The 20,902-nt window shown below is 40.2% G+C and overlaps 1 protein-coding gene and 1 long non-coding RNA gene across 3 annotated transcripts in view; one reads left to right on the top strand and one right to left on the bottom strand.

The window, feature by feature from the left end:
- Window positions 1–20,902, bottom strand: part of LOC309640596 (uncharacterized protein) — a 601,312-nt gene that overhangs the window by 76,003 nt on the left and 504,407 nt on the right. Inside the window, exons 9-10 of one of the 2 annotated variants that reach the window (XM_082419559.1) lie at window positions 16,020–16,080; window positions 14,941–15,052 (exon numbers count right to left, since the gene is read on the bottom strand). In XM_082419559.1, coding sequence (XP_082275685.1) covers window positions 14,941–15,052; window positions 16,020–16,080 — 173 coding nt within the window. Of the gene's footprint in view, window positions 1–47; window positions 16,081–20,902 lie in introns of those variants that run through there. The other variant, XR_014252286.1, reaches the window with a different exon arrangement.
- Window positions 1–20,902, top strand: part of LOC309640628 — a 933,213-nt gene that overhangs the window by 434,365 nt on the left and 477,946 nt on the right. The gene's annotated exons all lie outside the window — the stretch shown is intronic.

The following is a 20,902-nucleotide window of genomic DNA, read 5'->3' as shown; positions in this document are numbered from 1 at the left end:
CCTCCACGGCTCTGAAGTTTCCCCCCCGCCCGCCCACCCCCCATCTCCGCCAGTGAAGGGGCTTCCTAGTGTGTGGAAACCTTTCCTCCTTCACAGCTCCCTCCCAGAGGTGTAGGTCCCACCCCTGTTCTTTTGTCTCTGTTTTTTCTTTTCTTTTGCCTTACCCAGGTACGTGGGGATTTTCTTGCCTTTTGGGAAGCCTGAGGTCTTCTGCCAGCGTTCAGGAGGTGTTCTGTAGGAGTTGTTCCACATGTAGATGTATTTTTGATGTATTTGTGGGGAGGAAGGTGATCTCCACATCTTATTCCTCTGCCATCTTTAAGGTCCACCCAGCACCCTCTCTTTTATACCAACACCTATGTCTCCAGTACATTCACTCTAGTGCTTCAATTCTAACAATTCTTCAACCCACCAACTCTGACAATCCATTGATCCTTACCTTTTTTCACTGTATTTCAGTGTCTTCAGGTTTTCCTTACCTGGCTTAAAATCCATAGGAATCACAGCCATCATTCCTTTCCATACAGTTCTAATTCTCTTGCTTCTTTTAATTCTCTGACTCCATCATCACACCTGGCACAACCCCAGCCCTGCTTAGATACAATTTTCTACCTGCTCCTTACTGCACCCACACAGCTGAACAGAGCTGAAGGAAAACACTACCATAGTAGTTGGTTTCACTTAAATTCATAGCCTCTCCTGTCAAGTGGCCTTAGTGCTGCCTGGGTTACCCCACATTCATTCATTCTTCTAGACTACTGTTACATGGCTCTTCCTTTTTCCTCCAAGCTCTATCTTCTCATACTCAGTTGATGAACATGCTCCCTACTTCAATTTTTTTTAAAGTTCAGAAGATGTATTTCCCACAAGCTCACAATACTACATCTATTCACCCACTCACATCTGCACCCAGAGGGCTTCCCTTCTCTCCTGAGCATGCTCTGCCCATGTTCTTCCCTAAGGCAACTTGTGCATTAAATCCCATCCACCTTGCCTACCCAAGGACATCACTCCACAAATTCTTCTCTCTTTGCTGCATCAACTTTTTCTCTTTACTGGGTCATTCTTGCAAATGTACAAAAATGCTGTAATTTATCTCAGCTTCAAAAAGACATCTTAACTCCACATGCCCCAAAGCTACGTCCCCACTTCTCTGTCCCTTATTGATTCATATCAATACTTATTGATACTTTCTGGCACAAATTTCCTCTCCTCCTATTCTACTTCAACCCATTCAAATCAGGCTTTGCCCCTTGCACCCTACCAGAACTACTCTAGTCAAAATCATTGGCTTCCAGATTTTTGAAGCCAATGAACCCAATGAATATTACTCATCTTAGTTTCTCATCTTAATTGACCTTTCAGCAGCATTTGGCACAGTTAATCATTCTGTCCTTCCTGAAATTCGTTCTTTACTTAAACCACTTCACTTAGAGACCACACCCTCCCACCTCACTTGTGTGTCTTTCTTAGTCTTTATTTCTTCCTCATTCCCCCAACTTCTAAACCCTTAAATGTCCCGAAGTTCTTAGACCTTTCCTACATCCATACTCACTGTTCTGGGAATTACATCCAGACTCATGACTTAACATGCTATCTTTACACCAACAACATCCAAATTTGTATCTCTAGTCTATACCCCTCCCTTGACTCCAGACTCATAAAATCAATTATCTATTCAGTGTCTTTTCTTGGGTTTCTGAAAGATGTCTCAACCTGTCATGGCCAGGGGACTTTTATTTCTGATAGTAAAATTACAGGGGTACCTGAATCAATTCTCTTGTTTAAAAATAACTAAAACTCCTGGCTTGAAAATTTTTCATACAAGCAATATCAATAATCAGATAATAAAGTCCAAGGACTGTCAGGAAGCAGATCTGAAAAATTAGCAGAGCACTGAAGTTTACTTTCACACTCACGTACCCTGTCCAGTAGAATAACTATAAGGTTCAATATTCATGGTTTATACGGTGCATGAAAATTTGAAAAAACCCTAAGCCTGTCCAAGATGGAAAATTTAATAGGCAATCTTCTCCCCATAAAATTGGAACCCTAAAATGCTATATCATCAGTTTATGGGTGATATATAAGTTTTATGGGCAATATATTGTTTTATGGTGTTATATTACCATATACATCAGTATATGGATGACATCTGATAGTATAAGTGTTCTAGCTTTGTTCTTGGCTGTCCTATGTTCTTTGCATTTTCACATAAATTTTAGATTCCACTTGCCAATTCCTACCACACACACAAAAAGAAACTGCTGGATTTTAATTGGATTTTATTGAATCTAAAGATCAACTTGAGGACTGTTGACACCTTAACAAATTGTTGTCTATAAACATGGTATTTCTCTCCATTCATTTGAGACATCTTTATTTTTACTCAGCTATGTGGAAATTTTCAAGTTTTCACTATAGAAGTTTCATACCTCTTTTCATAAATGTATTCTTATGTATTTGATACATTTTAAAGCTAATGTAGATGGTAATTTTTACCTTTATTTTAATGTGTTTATTGCTCTAATATAAAAAGGTAATTGATGTTTGTATACTAATCTTTTATCCAAAAATTTTGCTAAACTCACTAGTTCTTATAATTGTTTGAACATTTCTTTGGATTTTCTGATCACATTTGCTTTTAACTTTAGTAGTCCTACTGATTTGACATTACTTCTATGAAAAGTTCATCTCTACTTCACTTTTTACTTTTGTTTTCCTGGGGAGAAATTAATGTGAGAACATAATCTAGATGAAGAGCCAAATAAGACCCAAAGACATAAAATATACAAAAGATTTCCAGTTAAGCTCTCTTTTTCTAGTCTTATCTTTCTCATTTCTCACTGAGAATTCACTTCAAGGACTGAAAACTTCTGGCATATTCCAGAGGAAAGTAACACTTTCCCAATGGGATCTCTGGAAATTATTCCAAAATTCTCCTCCATCCATCTTTTTTCTCAATTCTCTTTTAGGCCTCATCTCTGAAGAGTAGCAGATTAAACCATAGCTTCAAACTTTTATATCTTTAACAAAATCAGGAGTTACCTAGATGGCAATGTGCATATAATAAAAGACCAAAATTATGAGATGACTTTCTGATCTTATTGAAGAATAATATAGAGAAGCGAAAAGAGTTCAGGTTTTGGCATTTCAAGACTTAAGGTTCAAATTCTCTCTCTTCTACTTGCTGGATGAGTGACCTTGAATAAATTACCGTTGTAAATCTCCTTTTCTGCATCTCTATAAAGGAGATATTAGTTGCTTCCTCTCAGAGATGCTATAAGTGTTCAATAATATGACACATATAGAGATTGGTTCAAGATGGCAGAGTAGAAGGACGTGTGCTCACTCCCTCTTGTGAGAGCACCGGAATCACAACTAACTACTGAACAATCATCAACAGGAAGACACTGGAACTCACCAAAAAAGATACTCCACATCCAAAGACAAGGGAGAAGCCACAATGAGATGGTAGGAGGGGCACAATCACAATAAAATCAAATCCCATAACCGCTGGGTGGGTGACTCACAAACTGGAGAACAATTATACCACAGAAGTCCACCCACTGGAGTGAAGGTTCTGAGATGCATCTCAGGCTTCCCAACCTGGGGGTCTGGCAACGGGAGGAGGAATTCCTAGAGAATCAGACTTTGAAGGCTAGTGGGATTTGATTGCAGGAGTTTGACAGGACTGGGGGAAACAGAGACTCCACTCTTGGAGGGCACACACAAAGTAGTGTGCACATCAGGACCCAGGGGGAAGGAGCAGTGACCCCATAGGAGACTGAATCAGACCTACCTGCTAGTGTTGGAGGGTCTCCTGCAAAGGTTGGGGGTGGCTGTGGCTCACTGTGAGGACAAGGACACTGGCAGCAGAAGTTCTCCTTAGCATGACCCCTCCTGGAATCTGCCATTAGCCCCATCAAAGAGCCTGTAGCCTCCAGTGCTGTGTCGTTTCAGGCCAAACAACTAACAGGGAGGGAACTCAGTCCCACCATCAGCAGACAAGCAGATTAAAGTTTTACTGAGCTCTGCCCACCAGAGAAACACCCAGCTCTACCCACCACCAGTCCCTCCCATCAGGAAGTTTGCACAGGCCTCTTAGATAGCCTCATCCACCAGAAGGCAGACAGCAGAAGCAAGAAGAACTACAATCCTGCAACCTGTGGAACTAAAACCACAGGGTTTACTTCCCGATTATGGCTGTCCCAGCAGAAGGAAATGAATATTTGCAAATGAAGCAACTGACAATGGATTAATCTCCAAAATATACAAGCAGCTCATGCAGCTCAGTATCAAAAAAACAAACAACACAATCCAAAAATGGGCGGAAGACCTAAATAGACATTTCTCCAAAGAAGACATACAGATAGCCAAGAAGCACATGAAAAGCTGCTCAACATCACTAATCATTAGAGAATTGCAAATCAAAACTACAATGAGATATCATCTCACACCAGCCAGAAGGGCCATTATCAAAAAATCTACAAACAATAAATGCTGGAGAGGGTGTGGAGAAAAGGGAACCCTCTTTCACTGTTGGTGGGAATGTAAATTGATAGAGCCACTATGGAGAACAGTATGGAGGTTCCTTAAAAAACTAAAAATAGAATTATTATATGACACAGCAATCCCACTACTGGGCATACACCCAGAGAAAACCACAATTCAAAAAGACACATGCATCCCAATGTTCATTGCAGCACTATTTACAATAGCCAGTTCATGGAAGCAACCTAAATGCCCATCGACAGACGAATGGATAAAGAAGATGTGGTACATATACACAATGGAATATTACTCAGCCATAAAAAGGAATGAAATTGGGCCATTTGTAGAGATGTGGATGGACCTAGAGACTGTCATACAGAGTGAAGTAAGTCAGAAAGAGAAAAACAAATATCGTATGTTAACGCATATACGTGGAATATAGAAAATTGGTACAGATGACCGGTTTGCAAGGCAGAAATAGAGACACAGATGTAGAGAGCAAATATATGGACACCAAGGGGGGAAAGCAGGGGTGGGGGATGAATTGGGAGATTGGGATTGACATATATACACTAATATGTATGTAATAGATAACTAATAAGAAACTGCTGTATAAATAAATTAATTTAATTTAATTTAATTTAAAAAAAATAGGTAACACATATAAAGCACATAGCCCAGGGTCTGGTATGCTATAGCCATTTAAGCACTAGTTCTCCTTCTAGCTGTATTGTTTTTGAGATATACCACACTTAAACTTTTCCCAAGATAACTTGGAATGTAAGTCACCGGAAATTAATTTGGGATTTTATTAAGTATATCTCATTTTTTTTCTATTTTTTAACTATAACAACACGTGAAAAATATTATTTTATTTCAGAAGAATTTAAAACTTGAATAATTTGCTATCACCGCAAATAAAAGCAGAGACAGCAGCCACTACAAATTCACATCATTACGCTTCTGTTAGAGCCTGATACTTTACTGCATCCCTAAATATCTCTTTCTCATTCCTTATAGCAGCTCTTTCAAGTCTTCTCAGTTCTTTTCAATGCCTCAAGGACATCTCAGTCCCATAACTCTCAGCAGTAGGAAAAAAAAAAGCCATCAGCCATGAAATTCCCTTAGGACTTCTCCCCACCTACTTTGTTATGTCTCTGGCTCTTCACTTCTTCTGGCTTATTTTCCTTCTCATTTCAAGGATATTTCCCCCCTTCTCTCTAAGAAATCTTTTCAGTTGTATCCTTTATCTCATACTCTTTTCTCTTCCTACAAATTTCCTCAACTGTTTATTTCCTCCATATTTCACACTCTTAATTTCTTCATCTGAACAGACTCTTGCCCCTGGCTTGCAAGAAGACTGAAAGTTTGGTCTTTGCTTCTTTCCCCATTCTGCATTAGCTCTTTGGGACTCTCTCATACTCTATCCACTCTCTTTTTCTAGTGAATCTCAAATTCTCAGCTCTGGCTCTGACTTCATGCATGAACTCAAGGTCAATATTCCCTATTACTGCCTTCTTGCTATTTTCACTGGGCTATTCCACTCATAATTCAAATTCAGTGAGGCTAAGATGGAATGTTATACTCTCCCACTTCCCACCCTCATTTGGGCTTGACCCTAAGGAACGCTAAGCCCTCTGTGCTGGGCTAGTGGAAAAAGGGAAGAATTGGAACTGGCAGGCCTGAAGCTAAAAAAGCAAACTCAACTGTCAGGCCTATCCAGATGTGAAAAGCAAAAATCAGCACTGGAATGACATATACAAGAGGAACTAATATAGTGAAGCAGGAGTCAGTAAGCTAGAGCAATGTGGAAGGTAGGCGGGTGGGAATGTATTGCTCCCGAGTTATACTCCTGGTTGGGGATATGGTTCCATTTAATGGTTAAGGATATAAGAGCAACAAAAGCTTGTACATTTCCAGGGCTCGTTTCAGTAAAAAGGTTTGAACCCAAGGTAGTTTTCCTTGCCTCAGTGATAGAATTGGGTACAGGTTGATAAGGAAAGCTGATCCAGCAATCCCACTTCTGGGAGTATACCCAAAGGAAATGAAGTCATAGTCTTAAAGACATATCTGCACCCCCATGTTTACTGCAGCATTATTCACAAAAGCCAAGACAACATGGAAACAACTTAAGTGTCTGATGTTGGACAAAGGCCCATGGGATAATAGCCATAAAAAAAAGAAGGAAATCTGCCATTTGCAACAACATGGATAAATCTTGAGGGCATTAAGTTAAAGTGAAATAAATCAGGCAGAGAAATAAAGCTACTGCATGGTCTCATGTATATGTGGACTCTAAAAAAGTCTAACTCATAGAAACAGAGAGATTGATGGTTACCAGGGGTTGGGGGGTGGGAGAAAAGAGGAAATGCTGGTCAAAGACTACAAACTTTCAGTTATAAAAGGAATAAGTTCTGAGGATCCAGTGAGGACCTAGCATGGTGACTGTAGTTAGCAATACTATATTGCATATTTGAAATTTTCTGAGTAGATCTTAAATGTTCTCACCACTAAAAAAACTAAGGTAACTATGTGAGGTGATGGATGTGTTAACTAATCTTCCGTGGTAATCACTTCACTATATATACATGAAATCATCCCATTTTACACCTTAAACTTACACAATGTTATTTGTCAATTATATGTCATAAAGCTGGAAAGAAAGAAAAGAAAAGGAACGATGGGAGTGAGTCATAATAGGAAAAATACAGCAGGTATGAGACGTAGGTTCCTTGGGTGCCAGCTTTATGAAACCCACACTAATCGAGCCAAATGTATTCTCTCAACAGATCTTTATTGAACACTTACTGTGTACAGAGCAATACTAAGCTGGGGTCTGGGAATGCAATTGTGAATAAAAAGAAATTCACACCACACAGCCCTTTTTCTCATAGGCAGTCTGGGGAAAGTTATAAAACAGTAAAGAGCTGATTACAGTATGGAGGTGGGAGGGAGATGCCAAGATGGGGAAGTGTAGTGTGCTGAGGGGCACCTAACACAGAGTCACAAAAATCAGGAAATGGATGGTGAACATTTGTCATGTTAGCTGCTAGCCCAGCATCTTTGATCTTTCTTTGAATCCTCAGGAAATGTCCAGCCTTATGCATCCCTCTTCCCTAAAATAGGATCCAGAAAACTTGCCACCCAGCCTCTTTTGTAACTGAGGCACAGGTGTGTTCCCTAGACCACACTAACCTGACTCATCTTTGAAAGACTTTGACTTAGAACTGTGAAAGAGGAACACAAAGGCCCCCATGGAACAATCTGGTTTTCAAGGCATCCAAGCCTTAGCAGCTATACTGGTTGGAAAGTCAGATTTCTGAATCAGGTTAGTATCAATTTTGGCAACAGTAGCATTTCCAGTCAAGTCGAGGCTCCAAAATTTTTGATCCATGTAATAACATTTTCTGCTTAATAAGCCAGCTTTGGTTTCTACCACTTGCAACTAAAAAGAAAAACCCAACAAATATAAAAGGCTTCCCAGGGTAAGTGTTGTCTAAACTGAGATGTCAACAAGGAGTGGGGGTTAGTTAGGGAAAGAGGAAAAGTGTTTGGACCAGAAGGAACAATATGGTCCAGTGAAGAGAGAAAGTATTTGTGTATTTAGGGGACTAAAAATGTTAGGTGGCATGGCAGATGGTGAGTGGTGAGAAATGAGACTGAACAAGCAGGGGCCTGGCCATGTAGGATCACACAATCCAGGTTAAGAAGCCTTTTACCAAGACTCACTCAGCAAATGGGCAGGATTGAGGTTATTGAGTTCATTGCCAAGAACTTAGAGGCTGAGCCAACTAAGTTGGCTCTGGCCAACTTCATTCCTATATGCTGTCTCCAGGAATGATGTTTTCCTCAAAACTCTCTAGCCAAGGCTGAGTCTCATTACCTTTATCTCCAAATTAGACACTGCAAAAGAGCAAGGGGTCTATCATGAAATATTTTCAAACATGGACTAGAGAACTACCTACGAAACTTTTATCTAACAGAGGTATCCAGTGGATAGGCTTTCAATCCAGCACAAAAATGTAAGAAGATCTTTTAATCATGTCATTTATTCAATATCTCCATGCCAGTGCTTTTGCCCAAGGAACCCAGCTCATATTCTATTTACCACACCCAGAGACCCACTGTCCATCCAGACATAGTGCATCAAAACAGCACCAATCACAAGTGCCAATTTGTGAAAGATCGTCACAAAGTTGGCCACACTACCTTGATGCACCAAAGACCATTTGCTACTTGAAGACCTGAGATCAGCACGTTCTCAGGATAATAATAGATATTGTTATAAAAATAGTGTTAAGGTCAAATAATATTGAGAAACACTTGTTGAAAGGCTTATGTGCTGAGAGAATGCTTAATGTGCACCGAAACCTCCAAGACAGAGACAATGTGCAGCATGTTCCAAATTTATCTGATTACTCTCTTGCCCAGAAAACCCATCCTAGGTCATGATGTCTCTTTAATATGACCTGCAAGTCATGTAAAGCTGAGTCTCAGGTCAGTATTTACCTGAAAGAGAAAAAGATGAACCGAAAGAAACATAACCCAGGCCATGTCACTCGTCCAGTGGCTTCCCATCTCACTTCAATATAGTTTTCCCTTTTGTGAACAAGACCTAATTCCACATATCTAATATTTTCCTTTTTCACTGGGTTTTTTTTTTCACTTCCTTGGTTTTTTTGTTTGTTTGTTTGTTTATTTGTTTTTATTCCCTTGGTTTTTATTACTAACTTTTTCCCTGTGGTGTTGGTCTCTCTCTGTCTTGGGGAAAAAGTTCCTTCATTAAGTTCACATGGAAAAATCTACACTTCCCAGGATCCAATCAGATTTTTCACATCCTAACCTGGCTCTGACACATTTTCCAATGAAGATATACACACTCCAATATAAACAAAGCCAGGACCTTGAGGAGAGCAGAGGAAGTTTCTTAATGAAGTCATCTGTTTTAAACAGCAGTTGATATGAATCAAAAATTAAAAAGCTCAGGGACCAAAGATCAGTTTTAAATCAGTATGGGGTAGGCAATGAAGACAGAAATCCCAGACTATGAAAATGCTTTGAGTCTGCAGCTTGAATGGAAAAGCTACTTCCCGATTATGGCTGTCCCAGCAGAAGGAAATGAATCAGAATTACCTTGTTGTCTGACACTGTCAGACCCCAAATGAACAGAAGGGCTCTGCAGAGCCTTCCATATTTACCTAGAGCAGTGGGTCTCAGACTTTAATTGGCAACCAATCCTAGGCTTGTCAAAACTCAGATTTCTGGGTCCCACCCCTTGAGTTTCAGGTTCAGCAGCTTAACCATTTCTATCAAGTTTCTAGGTGATGCTGACAATGTTGTTCTGGGGACCACACTTTGAGAACCAGACTTAGATGATAGCAAACTATGGCCTGGGACCAATCTATTGTTAATAAGGTACTTTCTCTTTTTCTTTTTTCCTTTTTCTTTTCTTTTTTTTAAACACATGAACAGCCTAATAGCAAAATGCTAGAGAGCAGATATTTGGATCAGAGAGACACTGGGTTCAAGCCCAGATACGCCACACACTCTCTGAGGCCCTAGAACAATTTACTTACCCTATGGAAACCCCAATTGTCCCATGTGCAGAACGGGGCAACAACAGCTCCCAACACATGGACTGTTGTGAAGACTGAGTAGGACAAAGCTCTCAACAGAGACTCTGGCTCAAAGTAAAGGGCTCAATAAATGGGAACCACAATGAGTATTGTTTTGTTGATTTTTCACTGGTGGTATCCTGCCCCTAAACTCCAAGTAATGAGCAAAGACAATCTGGGTGTTTTAAATTGCACTTTTCAAAAATCCAATGGGCAAGGCATATTAAATCTCCAGCCCTCCAGGACACAAACCAAGAATTAGTATAGAACTCATCCCAAAATTACCGAGGTGGTTTTTTTTTTTAAGATTCTTTTTTACCAGGAAAATATTTTCTCCAATTGCTTTTCCCTTTAGATTGTTCCCATCTTCAGCAGACATTGTACTTTGGGGCCCCCAGGCAAAAAATTCCAGAAGGGCTTCCTTACCCATTACTAACTGTAAAATAAGTAGGGAGTCCTCTATTTCTTGGGGATCCTCAGATCACAGTGTAAATATCAGTCCTTTCCTATCAGGCTTGGTTAGAACACCCTGCTGTGAGCACACATGGTATCCTCCGCCCTTACCTCTTAATATTTTATACATCTGTAATCATTTCATGAATTGTTTGCAATAATTTGTTTAATGGTTTTTTTTCTCTCATCTAGCACACTTTTCATGAGATAATCATGTTTACTAAGTTCCCCACTGTACCCCCTAGAATAGAATCTGGAACACAGAAAAGTCCATAGTAAATATTTGATGAGGATCAGACCAAATGAATGAATCCCCAAGAATTTGGAACAGCAGAATGAGAGAAGCAATTTATTTCTCTTGTGCATCTACCGATCGGCATGTCTCAGGAATATATGTACTTGACAAGAAAAAATAAAATTTGATTCCGCCAACATGTTTTGGTGATTGGATATTGGAATTTCCCACTGAATTAAGGACTTCATTAATCCATTGTTTAAGAGCCCAAATCAAGAACCCATAATATGAGAATGTCTATTTAAGAAATAATGAGGTTTGGGGATTTTACACATGTTGGAAATTCAAATAATGGTATTGTATCTACATAGTATTTGGCAAAATTCATTCAACTCAGTTGCATTTTTTTCTGTTGAAAACTCTAATCTTTTTCCTTGCTACTCTCCTTGGTATATTCCCTTTAATATGGATAGAAATGTAAATGCATTTCTGAGCCTTTGCTTTTCTTATTTTAAATTACCTCTCCACTTCACCACAAATTGTATATTTGGAGTTCCATTTGTGGCCAAAATGCATTGTTTAATTGTGCAATATGTAATTTGTAATATAATTATGTTGGCCAAATTATTTCCTGGGCTGCTCAATTACCGTGATTACATTTGTTAAGTTTACAAGCCACATGCTGTTATTCTCCTTTCCCTCTGGCTGGTAAACAGTTTTATTTCGCTTTTAGTTCTTGGGTTCAGGGCTTCAAGTGGGTGTCATAAAGGGGAGTGAAATTTGATATCTTGTTTTCTACCATTACAGTCCCACTTGTGTTAATGAAGATGGGAGCTGAAGCTGAAAGACCACAAACAACTTTTACTGTTATGTGTCCACTCAACACTTAGAGAGAGAGATTGATGATAGCACATTTCAAATTCATCTTCCAGAACATTCCACCTCAAATGGGGAAATGGCTAACGTTTATTGGGTGCTTTCTATGTGCCAGCTACTAGACTAAGCACTTTACGTACCTTTAAATGTTCATCTTCAGAACAACACCGTGAGGTCAATACCATGATGATCACTGTATCTTAGCCTAGGTTCCTCAAAGAGCAGAGCCTGTGACAGGGGCTTGTGTGCACATAGCTTAATTTGGGAAGTGAACAAGGAAAGGGAGTAAGGACTAGGAGGAATGAAACAGGGAAGTGTAGGAAGCCAACCCAAGGGTGTGTTGTCTGGCTGATCTATTCTGTGGGCAACAGGGGTTCTAATTCATGAAGGCAGCTCTGAGAAGCTGTGCAGAAAGCACCCCAGAATTATCTAAGACTCTGAAGAGAGGAATATTTTCCCCCTGGACTTTGTCCCCTTGGTCAAGAGTTGTCCTACAGGGTGTTGACACCACAACACTTCCAGGACTGCAATGCCTAAGAGTAGTGAGTCTGGCAGATGCCCCAGGTGGCTGCAGCAGAGATGCCCTGGGGCAAAATATAGCACATGCCTGGGGAAGCCAAGGGGAGCTTCTGTAAATTACACCTAGAGTAAGACGGTAGGCAACATGAAACTGGGCACTAGAGGCGTCCTATACACACTGTTTTTCCTTTTTTTTTTTTTCTTTTTTGCGACATACTTCAAAGACCTTTTATTAATATTCTTATAATTCACCAACATTTTTGCAGCTTTATTGGGGTATAATTAATAAATAAATATACCCCCAAACTGCTCATGTTTAATGTATACAATTTGATGAGTTTGGACATATGCATCTACCCATGATCCATCACCACAATCAAGATAATAAACATATCCATCACCTCCAAATGTTCCCTCATGTCCCTTTGCTTTTTCTGCTTTTGTTTTTGTGGTATGAACACTTAACATGAAATCTACCCTCCTAACAAATTTTTAAGTGCACAACATCGTACTGTTAACTATAGGTACAATGTTTGCACAGCAGATCTCCAGAACTTATTCATCTTGTATAACTGTAACTTTATACCCATTGAACAACAATTTCCCATTCACCCCCCCCAATCCCCTGGCAACCACCATTCTATTTTCTGCTTCTATCATTTTGACTATTTTAGATACTTCATATAAGTGGACTCATGCAATGTTTGTCCTTCTGTGACTGACTTATTTCACTTGGCATAATGTCAAGTTCCATCCATGTTGTCGCAAATGAACCATTCTTGCATCCTAGGGATAAATCCCACTTGACCGTGGTGTATGATCCTTTTAATGTGCTGTTGAATTCAATTTGCATGTATTTCGTTGGGGGTTTTGCATCTCTGTTCATCATGGAAACTGGTCTGTAATTTTATTTTCTTGTACAGTCTTTGTCCGGCTTTGGGGTAACTCTCTTTTTCAAAGAAGAAAACTGAGGCTTGGAGAGGTTGCCTAAGGATATAGAACTAGTATCTGGCAGAGCTCATGATCTTGTCAGGATTCCAGCCTGTATTAATTTCCTAGGGCTGGTTAACAAATCACCACAAACTAGGTGGCTTAAACAATAGAAATTTATTTTCTGACAGTTCTGAAGGGTAGAAGTCTGAAATCAAGGTGCCAGCAGGGCCATGTTCCCTCCAAAGGCCCTAGAGAAGAATTCTCATGTAGCTTCTGGTGGCTATTGGCAATCCTTGGCATTCCTTGGCTTGTGGAAGCATCACTCCAACCTCTTCCTCCATCTTCACCTGATCATCTTCCTATTATGTCTATGTGTCTGTGTCCAAATTCCTCTCTTCTTATAAAGACACAAGTTACATTTGATTTAGAAACCACCTAATCCAGTGTGACCTCATATACTTGATTACATCTGCAAAGATCCTATTTCCAAATAAGGTCTATGATGATTCCAGGTAGACATAACTTTTGAGGGGATACTATCCAACCCAGTACGTGGCCCCAGTTCTTCTCCTTTGGAGTATTTAAAAACATTATTTAAAAAATTTTTAATTTTTTAAATTTCATACGTATCTCTTTCAATAACTGAACATTAGGAATGCCTGAATACCCATTCCCTAGAGTCAGATATTTATTGTTCTCTTTAAAGAAGGCTTTGTGTTCTATATGCCTCCAGATTTTTCAGATGTCTTCTAGAAGACAAATCTACCAGTTGATCAGGAGCCTTTAAAAGACACCATGTTTTAGGGTGTGCCTCCAGTCCCAGGCAGAGTTCACCTTGGTCCCATTGTTGTTGCAAGGGTAGTTGAAGCCACTACCTAGAACAAATGGGCAGGCATTGGAGAAATGCCCAGCCCTGTACACTAAATTCATCCACCTGAGAAAATTCTTTTTTCTCAAGTTCTGGCAAGTTGGGATGCTTGAAAAAATTTACAGGAGTTCTACTAGCATTGTTAGTCATGTCAGGTTTGATCATATTCAGTTTGACCAAGTTTCTGTCTGGGTTGAGTGAAATAGATCTAGTATTAAAGGTATTTTATGCAGCTATGATTATATATTGTCCCTTGGCCTTTGTGTACATTATATTTAATCCTCATAACACCCCTGTTGAAATAGTATCATTCCAATCATACCAGAAAACTGAGACTTCAATAGGATAAGAAATCTATACAACGTCACAGCCATTAAGTGGTAAATCTGGGGGTTGACACTGGATTTTTATGACTCTAGAACCTGGGATATTCTCCAATATCAAGCTGCTTTTGACCTGGTCCACAGAAATCAAATGCCTTCAATCATGTCATTTAGGATTCACTATTTCTTGCTTTCAAAACATTTACATAAAAATACATAGAAAATTATGAATCAATTTAATAGTAGCTATCAACCCTCATTGAGTCTCCTTCCATGGACCAACCATCTTATACAAATGAGGTTGGAAATATTCTCCCTGGTGTAATGAAATCAAAAGTCAGAGAGTTTTAAGTTACTTGTCCAAGTAGGTCACAAAGGTGACAAATGCTAGGCGAGGATTCAACTCAAGTCCTACTTACTCCAAAGCCTGTTCTCTCAACTACTTCATATATTGATTCTCAACATCAAAGCCTTAAACAAACAACACAGAAGCTCAAAGTAAGGGCTCATTTTAAGAAAAGGGAATGGAGAAGACTTTATGCAAAGCTGACATTAGAGATAAGTCTTAAAGCATGAGAAAGATTATGATAGCTGATAAACAGTGAGAGGAGTCTGAATACTCACTCATATTCATTCCATATGTGTTCTACGGAGCATATACTCTGTTCTGAGGACTGTGCTGGTAACTGGATGAACACGATAGCCACGATCTCTACGCTTGTGTTGCTTGCAGCTTCTGGGAGAGTAGACAATAGATGAACAAACACACTAATAACTGAACTCATGACCAATTCTTTGAGTGCTATGTAGGACACAAAATACTTTGTAGAAAAGAACAAGATGGGGTTTACTTAGCAAGAATCAGGGAAGGCTTCTCTGAGGAAGTGACATAAAAACCGAACCCTACATTTGAGAGGGCACCAAACCTTCAAGAATGGAGAGAAGATTTCTCCAATCAGAGGAGTCTGCAAAGCTCTGAGGTGAACAAAGAAACTCAATATGAGGGACCCTGATGTACAAGTAGGAGAAAAGCCCAACAGTTGCCAGGAAGCAGTCGGGGGCCAAACCACTCAGGGCCTCTGGGCCATTCTTGGGAACTTCAATTTCATTCAAAGGACAGTGGGAAGCCTTTAAAATGTTTCACCAGAGGAGTGAAATTCTCCAATTTATGTTTCTATATCAAACTGGCCACCACTCTGTGGAGAACAGATATGGGAAGACCAATTAAAAGGCTACAGCTGTAACCCAAGCAAAAGATACTGGTGGGTAGTCAGGGTGGTGGCTGTGGAGATGGCCAGAAGGAGAGAGATCATTTTAAGATAGAACTGACAATTTGTGCTAATGAATGGGAGGAAGAAAGATAAAGAGAAGGGGACAAAATCAAAGATGGCTCCCAGCTTTCTGGCTTGAACAATTGAATGCAGGGAGGTGCCATTTACTAAGATGCGGAAGATGCAGTAGGGATGGGGCAGATGGGATGAGTGGGGCAAATGCATGTGGAAGGGTGAGGAGAATGAAATAATCTATTACTTATGATGAGTAATTCATTTGGGTGTAAAATGACATGCTATCTCTAAGCTATAGGCCAATGAATTGTACTGAATGAAAACAGGTCATAGCAGCATGTGTCAAGTCAGGAGAAAAACAGCTGAGAGATTCACATCCTGCACCAACTTTGCATTCTGCTTCCAAGTCACCCTCACCTAGTTCAGATATCCATTCAGCACGCCTTCCTTGAGTATCCACTGATGATGCTGGAATCATCTGCAGATAAAAAATAAAGAAAATAATAACAATGCAACTAATTCAAGGTCTGCATGATAGATGAACGTGTTTGACAGTCGAGAGGGAAAACCATAAAAAGCAGGAATACCTTCTGAAGAGAGAGGAGAATAGCAGAAGAAAGATTTCTACAGGCAGTGACATATGTACTGGGTTTGAAAAGGAGTCAGGAGTTTACCACAGGGAGAGGACAAGAAACAGCACTCTCGGCAAAGTGAAGAAGGACAAAAGATGGAGGCACAGGTGTGTATAGCATATTTCTGTGACAGCACGTGTGGTTCTAAGAGCAGAGGGAGGGAGGGATTTGGGGTGGAAGGAGTAATGTGTTTGGTGTCAGGCTGTAAGAAACTTTTGAGTGCCATACTATTCATTCTACCTGTAACCAACAAAATGCACCACCATATACATATATGGTATATATATATATATATATATATATATATATATATATATATATATATATCTCCCATGATTCTTTCTCCTCTTTCTCTTTCTCCTCTTTCTCTTTCTCTCTCTCTCTCTCTCTCACGCACACACATACACGCACACACACACGTACACACACACATACACACACATACAGTCCTGTGATGCTGTTTCCCATCTTAATGTTGCAAATTCCTCCTTGTCTGTATCTGGAGGCAAGAAAAATACGGGAAAGAAAGGTTATGTGGATAAAATGTTCCCGAATGAAGCTAAAGATAGCCCTAAACAGGTGGATCTCGGTGACGGCAGCTTTTGCAATTCAGAGAATAATTTCTTTCCCATTTTCATCAAGACCACCCAGCCAACAGTCTTTACCCCTTCAAATCATTCTAACATCATTGCCAGATTCATCTCCTGGGGAAAAATCAAGTGTATATCACTTTATTGCCCTGTTAAGAATCTTTCCCTAGTTTTCTAAGCCCATCAGGGAGCTCCTGCTATTCCCAAAAGCCACGGAGCCCACCAGAGGGTAAAAGGCGGTAAGGGGGGAAATTCCTCTTACAATTTTAAGATGAAATAGAAATATACAAGGAAGGGAATCAAACAAATATGTTCACCTGGATATGACTCACATAGTATTTGTAGATAAGAACATGTTTGATGGTTTCTGAACTAGTGGTGTAGGATTTTGGCCTGGAAGAGAATTGTCTGTCAATACAATCATTTAATATGTTTGCTGTTTTGGAAGATGGTATGTGGGAGGAAACCTGAGATAGGTGGTTGTACTATATTTACACCTTGCTGCTGTTTTTCCTTCATAATCAAAAGTGACACTACCAGCGATAACTGCTATCTTCCGGTGCAGCTGTGGGTAAAAAAGCAGATATGAAGCCCCCATGCACACCGCTTGCCTCTAAAGATGGAACCTTGATTCGTGGCTCTTACAGAAGTGCTGTCCAGTAGGTCTTCCTGCAATGATGGAAATGTTCTTTCTCTGTGCTGTCCCATTGCATAACTATGAGCCACATGTGGCAATTGAGCCCTCAAATTGTGGCTAGTGCAACTGAGGAACTGAATTTTTAATTTCATTTAATTTTAATTAATTTACATTTGAATAGCCATATGTGGCTAAGGCTATCATATTGAACAGCACAGTCCGATACCTACCAGGGTCCTTTTTGCTAGTCCTGGGTCTCTTCTTCGTGTGTGTATGTGTGTTTTTATGGGTGGTTGTATTTGTTTCCTGAGGCTGCTGTAACAAATTACTTCAAACTGAGTAGCATATAACAACAGAAATTTATTCTTTTACTGTTATGGAGCCAGAAGTCCAAAATCAAGTTGCCAGGGTTGGTTCCTGCTGGAGGCTTTAAGGGAGAATCTGTTCCATGCCTGTCCCCTAGCTTCTGGTGGCTGGCAGGAATCCTTAATGTTCCTGGGCTTGTAGATGCATCATTCCAATCTCCGCTTCTGTCTTCACATCACCTCCTTCTCTGTGTCTCTGTTTCTGCGTCTCAAATGTCCCTTTCTCTCTTCTAAAGAGACGCTGGTGTGGGACTTAGAGTCTATCCTAAATCCACAATGATCTTATCTCCAGATCCTTAACTTAATTACATCTGCAAAGACCCTGTTTCCAAAAAAGGTCACGTTTACAGTTACCAAGGGTTAGGACTTGGACGTGTCTTCTGGGGGGACACAATGCAACCCACTAGAGCAGTATTCTGGCACTTTCTTCCACAAGCAGGCTTTCGCGTGGGACACAAATTACCTTCCCAAACAACAATTCTCATGCTTGTCCTCACAATATCTGAAACCACACGCATGCCTCTTTCCCCCAAGCCAACCCATTTTCCTACAGCCCTCATACCTTGAGCTATTTTGACTCTTTTATATTCAGTCAATTACATTTTTAGGTGTTTTCCAATATTAAAGGTAATTCCCTGCGAGGGAAACAGACCTAACTTTGTTCTGTAAAAGCAATTCAACAGAGGTCTCAGGACACTATGAGAGCATTCAAAGAGTTTCTCTCCTGCCTTTTGTGGATTCTTTACTTGGAAGAATATTAAGTGATATCCAGACAGCACCCAGCTTTGTTTCAGCCATCTGCATCGAGATTTCTTTCTTCTCAGGTGTAGGAGGACATATGGAAACTTCCTGCCACTTTGTGTGGAGAGGGGCAGCTACAGACACTGGAAGACTGTGGCTCCGGGGAAGAAAGGTGCCCTGACCCCGTTCCTAAGTCCCCTGGAGTGGAAGCCATCGGCGGGGCAAGATCCAGCATAACCCCGTCATCTCCTCTGAGGTGGGATGAACAGGCCAGTTGTCTCTGTTCTTGGTAATGACTCTATATTTAGCAAGCTGGCACAATTTTTAGACAGAGATTTCTCACAACAACTTGGCAAACATTCCATGTTTCCTTTGCTGCAATATGTAGAATTGATATTTCTGACAAAATTGCTCACACATCTTAGTGTAACCTGTTTAGTAGTTGCACTTTGTTAATTTTATTTTTTTTCCCAAGCAAAAGGAAAAAAATGATTAATTGTAAGGTGTTGGAGGCTGGGTAGGGGAATTTGACCACAGGTCGCCTGGAAAGTCAGGCCCGTCAAGTCTTCCTTGCTAGGGTTTCACATACCAAAACTTCCCATCCAGCCTCCCGCCCACCCTTGAGTCACAACAACACACCTACCAGTAATGCTGGAATTGAAAGACCCCGACTAGCCTCCCTGTTCAGACACTCCACCTTTCCATTCATTCTGCACCACTCTAACAGCTTCATCTCCTAAAACACAAAGGCATTGAAATATCAGCATCTGGGCGGGAGGCTGATCCTCAGTAAATAATACACTGGTTTTTCTGTACTTTGCTTCACACTGGAAATAGTTCCTAAATATTTTTTAAATAAATGATAAATATTATAGTGAGTCCAACCATAATTTTTAGAACACCAAAGCCACTCCCTCACACATAATTAAAAGACTAAATTGATTTTTTTTAAAACTGTTCATTTAAAATGAAAAATTAGGGCTTCCCTGGTGGCGCAGTGGTTAAGAATCCACCTGCCAATGCACGGAACACGGGTTTGAGCCCTGGTCCGGGAAGATCCCACATGCTGCGGAGCAACTAAGCCCATGTGCCACAACTACTGAGCCTGCACTCTAGAGCCCGCGAGCCTAGAGTCCATGCTCCACAACAAGAGAAGCCACCGCAATGAGAAGCCCACCCACCGCAACGAAGAGTAGCACCCACTCGACGCAACTAGAGAAAGCCCGTGCACAGCAATGAAGACCCAATGCAGCCAAAAATAAATAAATAAAATAAATTAATTAATTAAAAATAATAAATAAAAAATAATTAAATTAAATTAAAAATTTAAAAACCTGTAGTTCCCTCAAATTCCAAACTCCTTTTCCCAACACTCAAGATCCTAAAGCCTCACCCTCTCCTCTTCCACTGACTTCATCTCTCACCTCTGCCCTTTACAAATCATATTATTCTTGTGTTGTTATCAAATAGCTACCATTATTGCGTGTCAACAGCTTTATACACTTTTTCTTATTTAATCTTAAAAACTATCCTATGAGATGGTTGTTACTTTTCCCATTTTACAGATGAGGAAAAGGAGTCTTAGAAACGTTAAAAGGTTTTTTGCTCAAAATCACACAACTGGTAAGCAGCAAGGCAGAAGTTTGAACCCATACTTGTTTGATAACAAAATTCACATGCTTAACCTAAGCACAGTCTCAGGCACAATGGTAGTGTTCAAAATCCAGTAGTTATTATTGGGTGTAACAAGGTACAATCACAGCCTGCTCTGTCCTGCCTCCCTGCTTTGGAAGGTCCTGTCTTAAGGACTTCTGTGAGCATTGGACAAACTGTACTCCCCTGAAAGCCAATGGCAGGGGTTCTGGTTGCTACTGTTACAAAACAAATTATCCCCAAACTTAGCAGCTTAAAATAACTATTTTATTATGCTCACATTTCTGTGTCTGAAATTCAGACAGGGCACAGTGGGCATGGCTTATCTCTGCTCCATGATATTTAGGACTTTACCTAGAAAAACTCAAAAGCCATTGGGGGTGATTCGATGGCTGGAGATGGAATCATCTGAAAGTGCAACTAGCTGTCCAAGATGGTTTACTCATAAGGCTGTCCACTGATGCTCTCTGCCAGCTGGGGGTTTAGCTGGGAGTATTGTCTGGAGCACCTATTCATGGCCTCTTCAGCATGACTCAGAGTAATTGGACTTCTCACGTGCTGACTAGCCTCCTTAGAATGAACATTCCAAGGGAACCAGGAAGAAGCTGCATGGTCTTTTCTAAACTAGCTTCAGATGTCATATAATGTCACTTCCACTGCACTTTTTTGGTTAGTAGGGAGT

The sequence above is a fragment of the Balaenoptera physalus genome, assembly GCF_965194825.1.
Source record: "Balaenoptera physalus genome assembly, chromosome: 13".
In the NCBI taxonomy this organism is placed as follows: Eukaryota; Metazoa; Chordata; class Mammalia; order Artiodactyla; family Balaenopteridae; genus Balaenoptera; species Balaenoptera physalus.
Note: the sequence above shows the minus strand (reverse complement) of the source record. Positions and strands in the feature narration are given on the sequence as shown.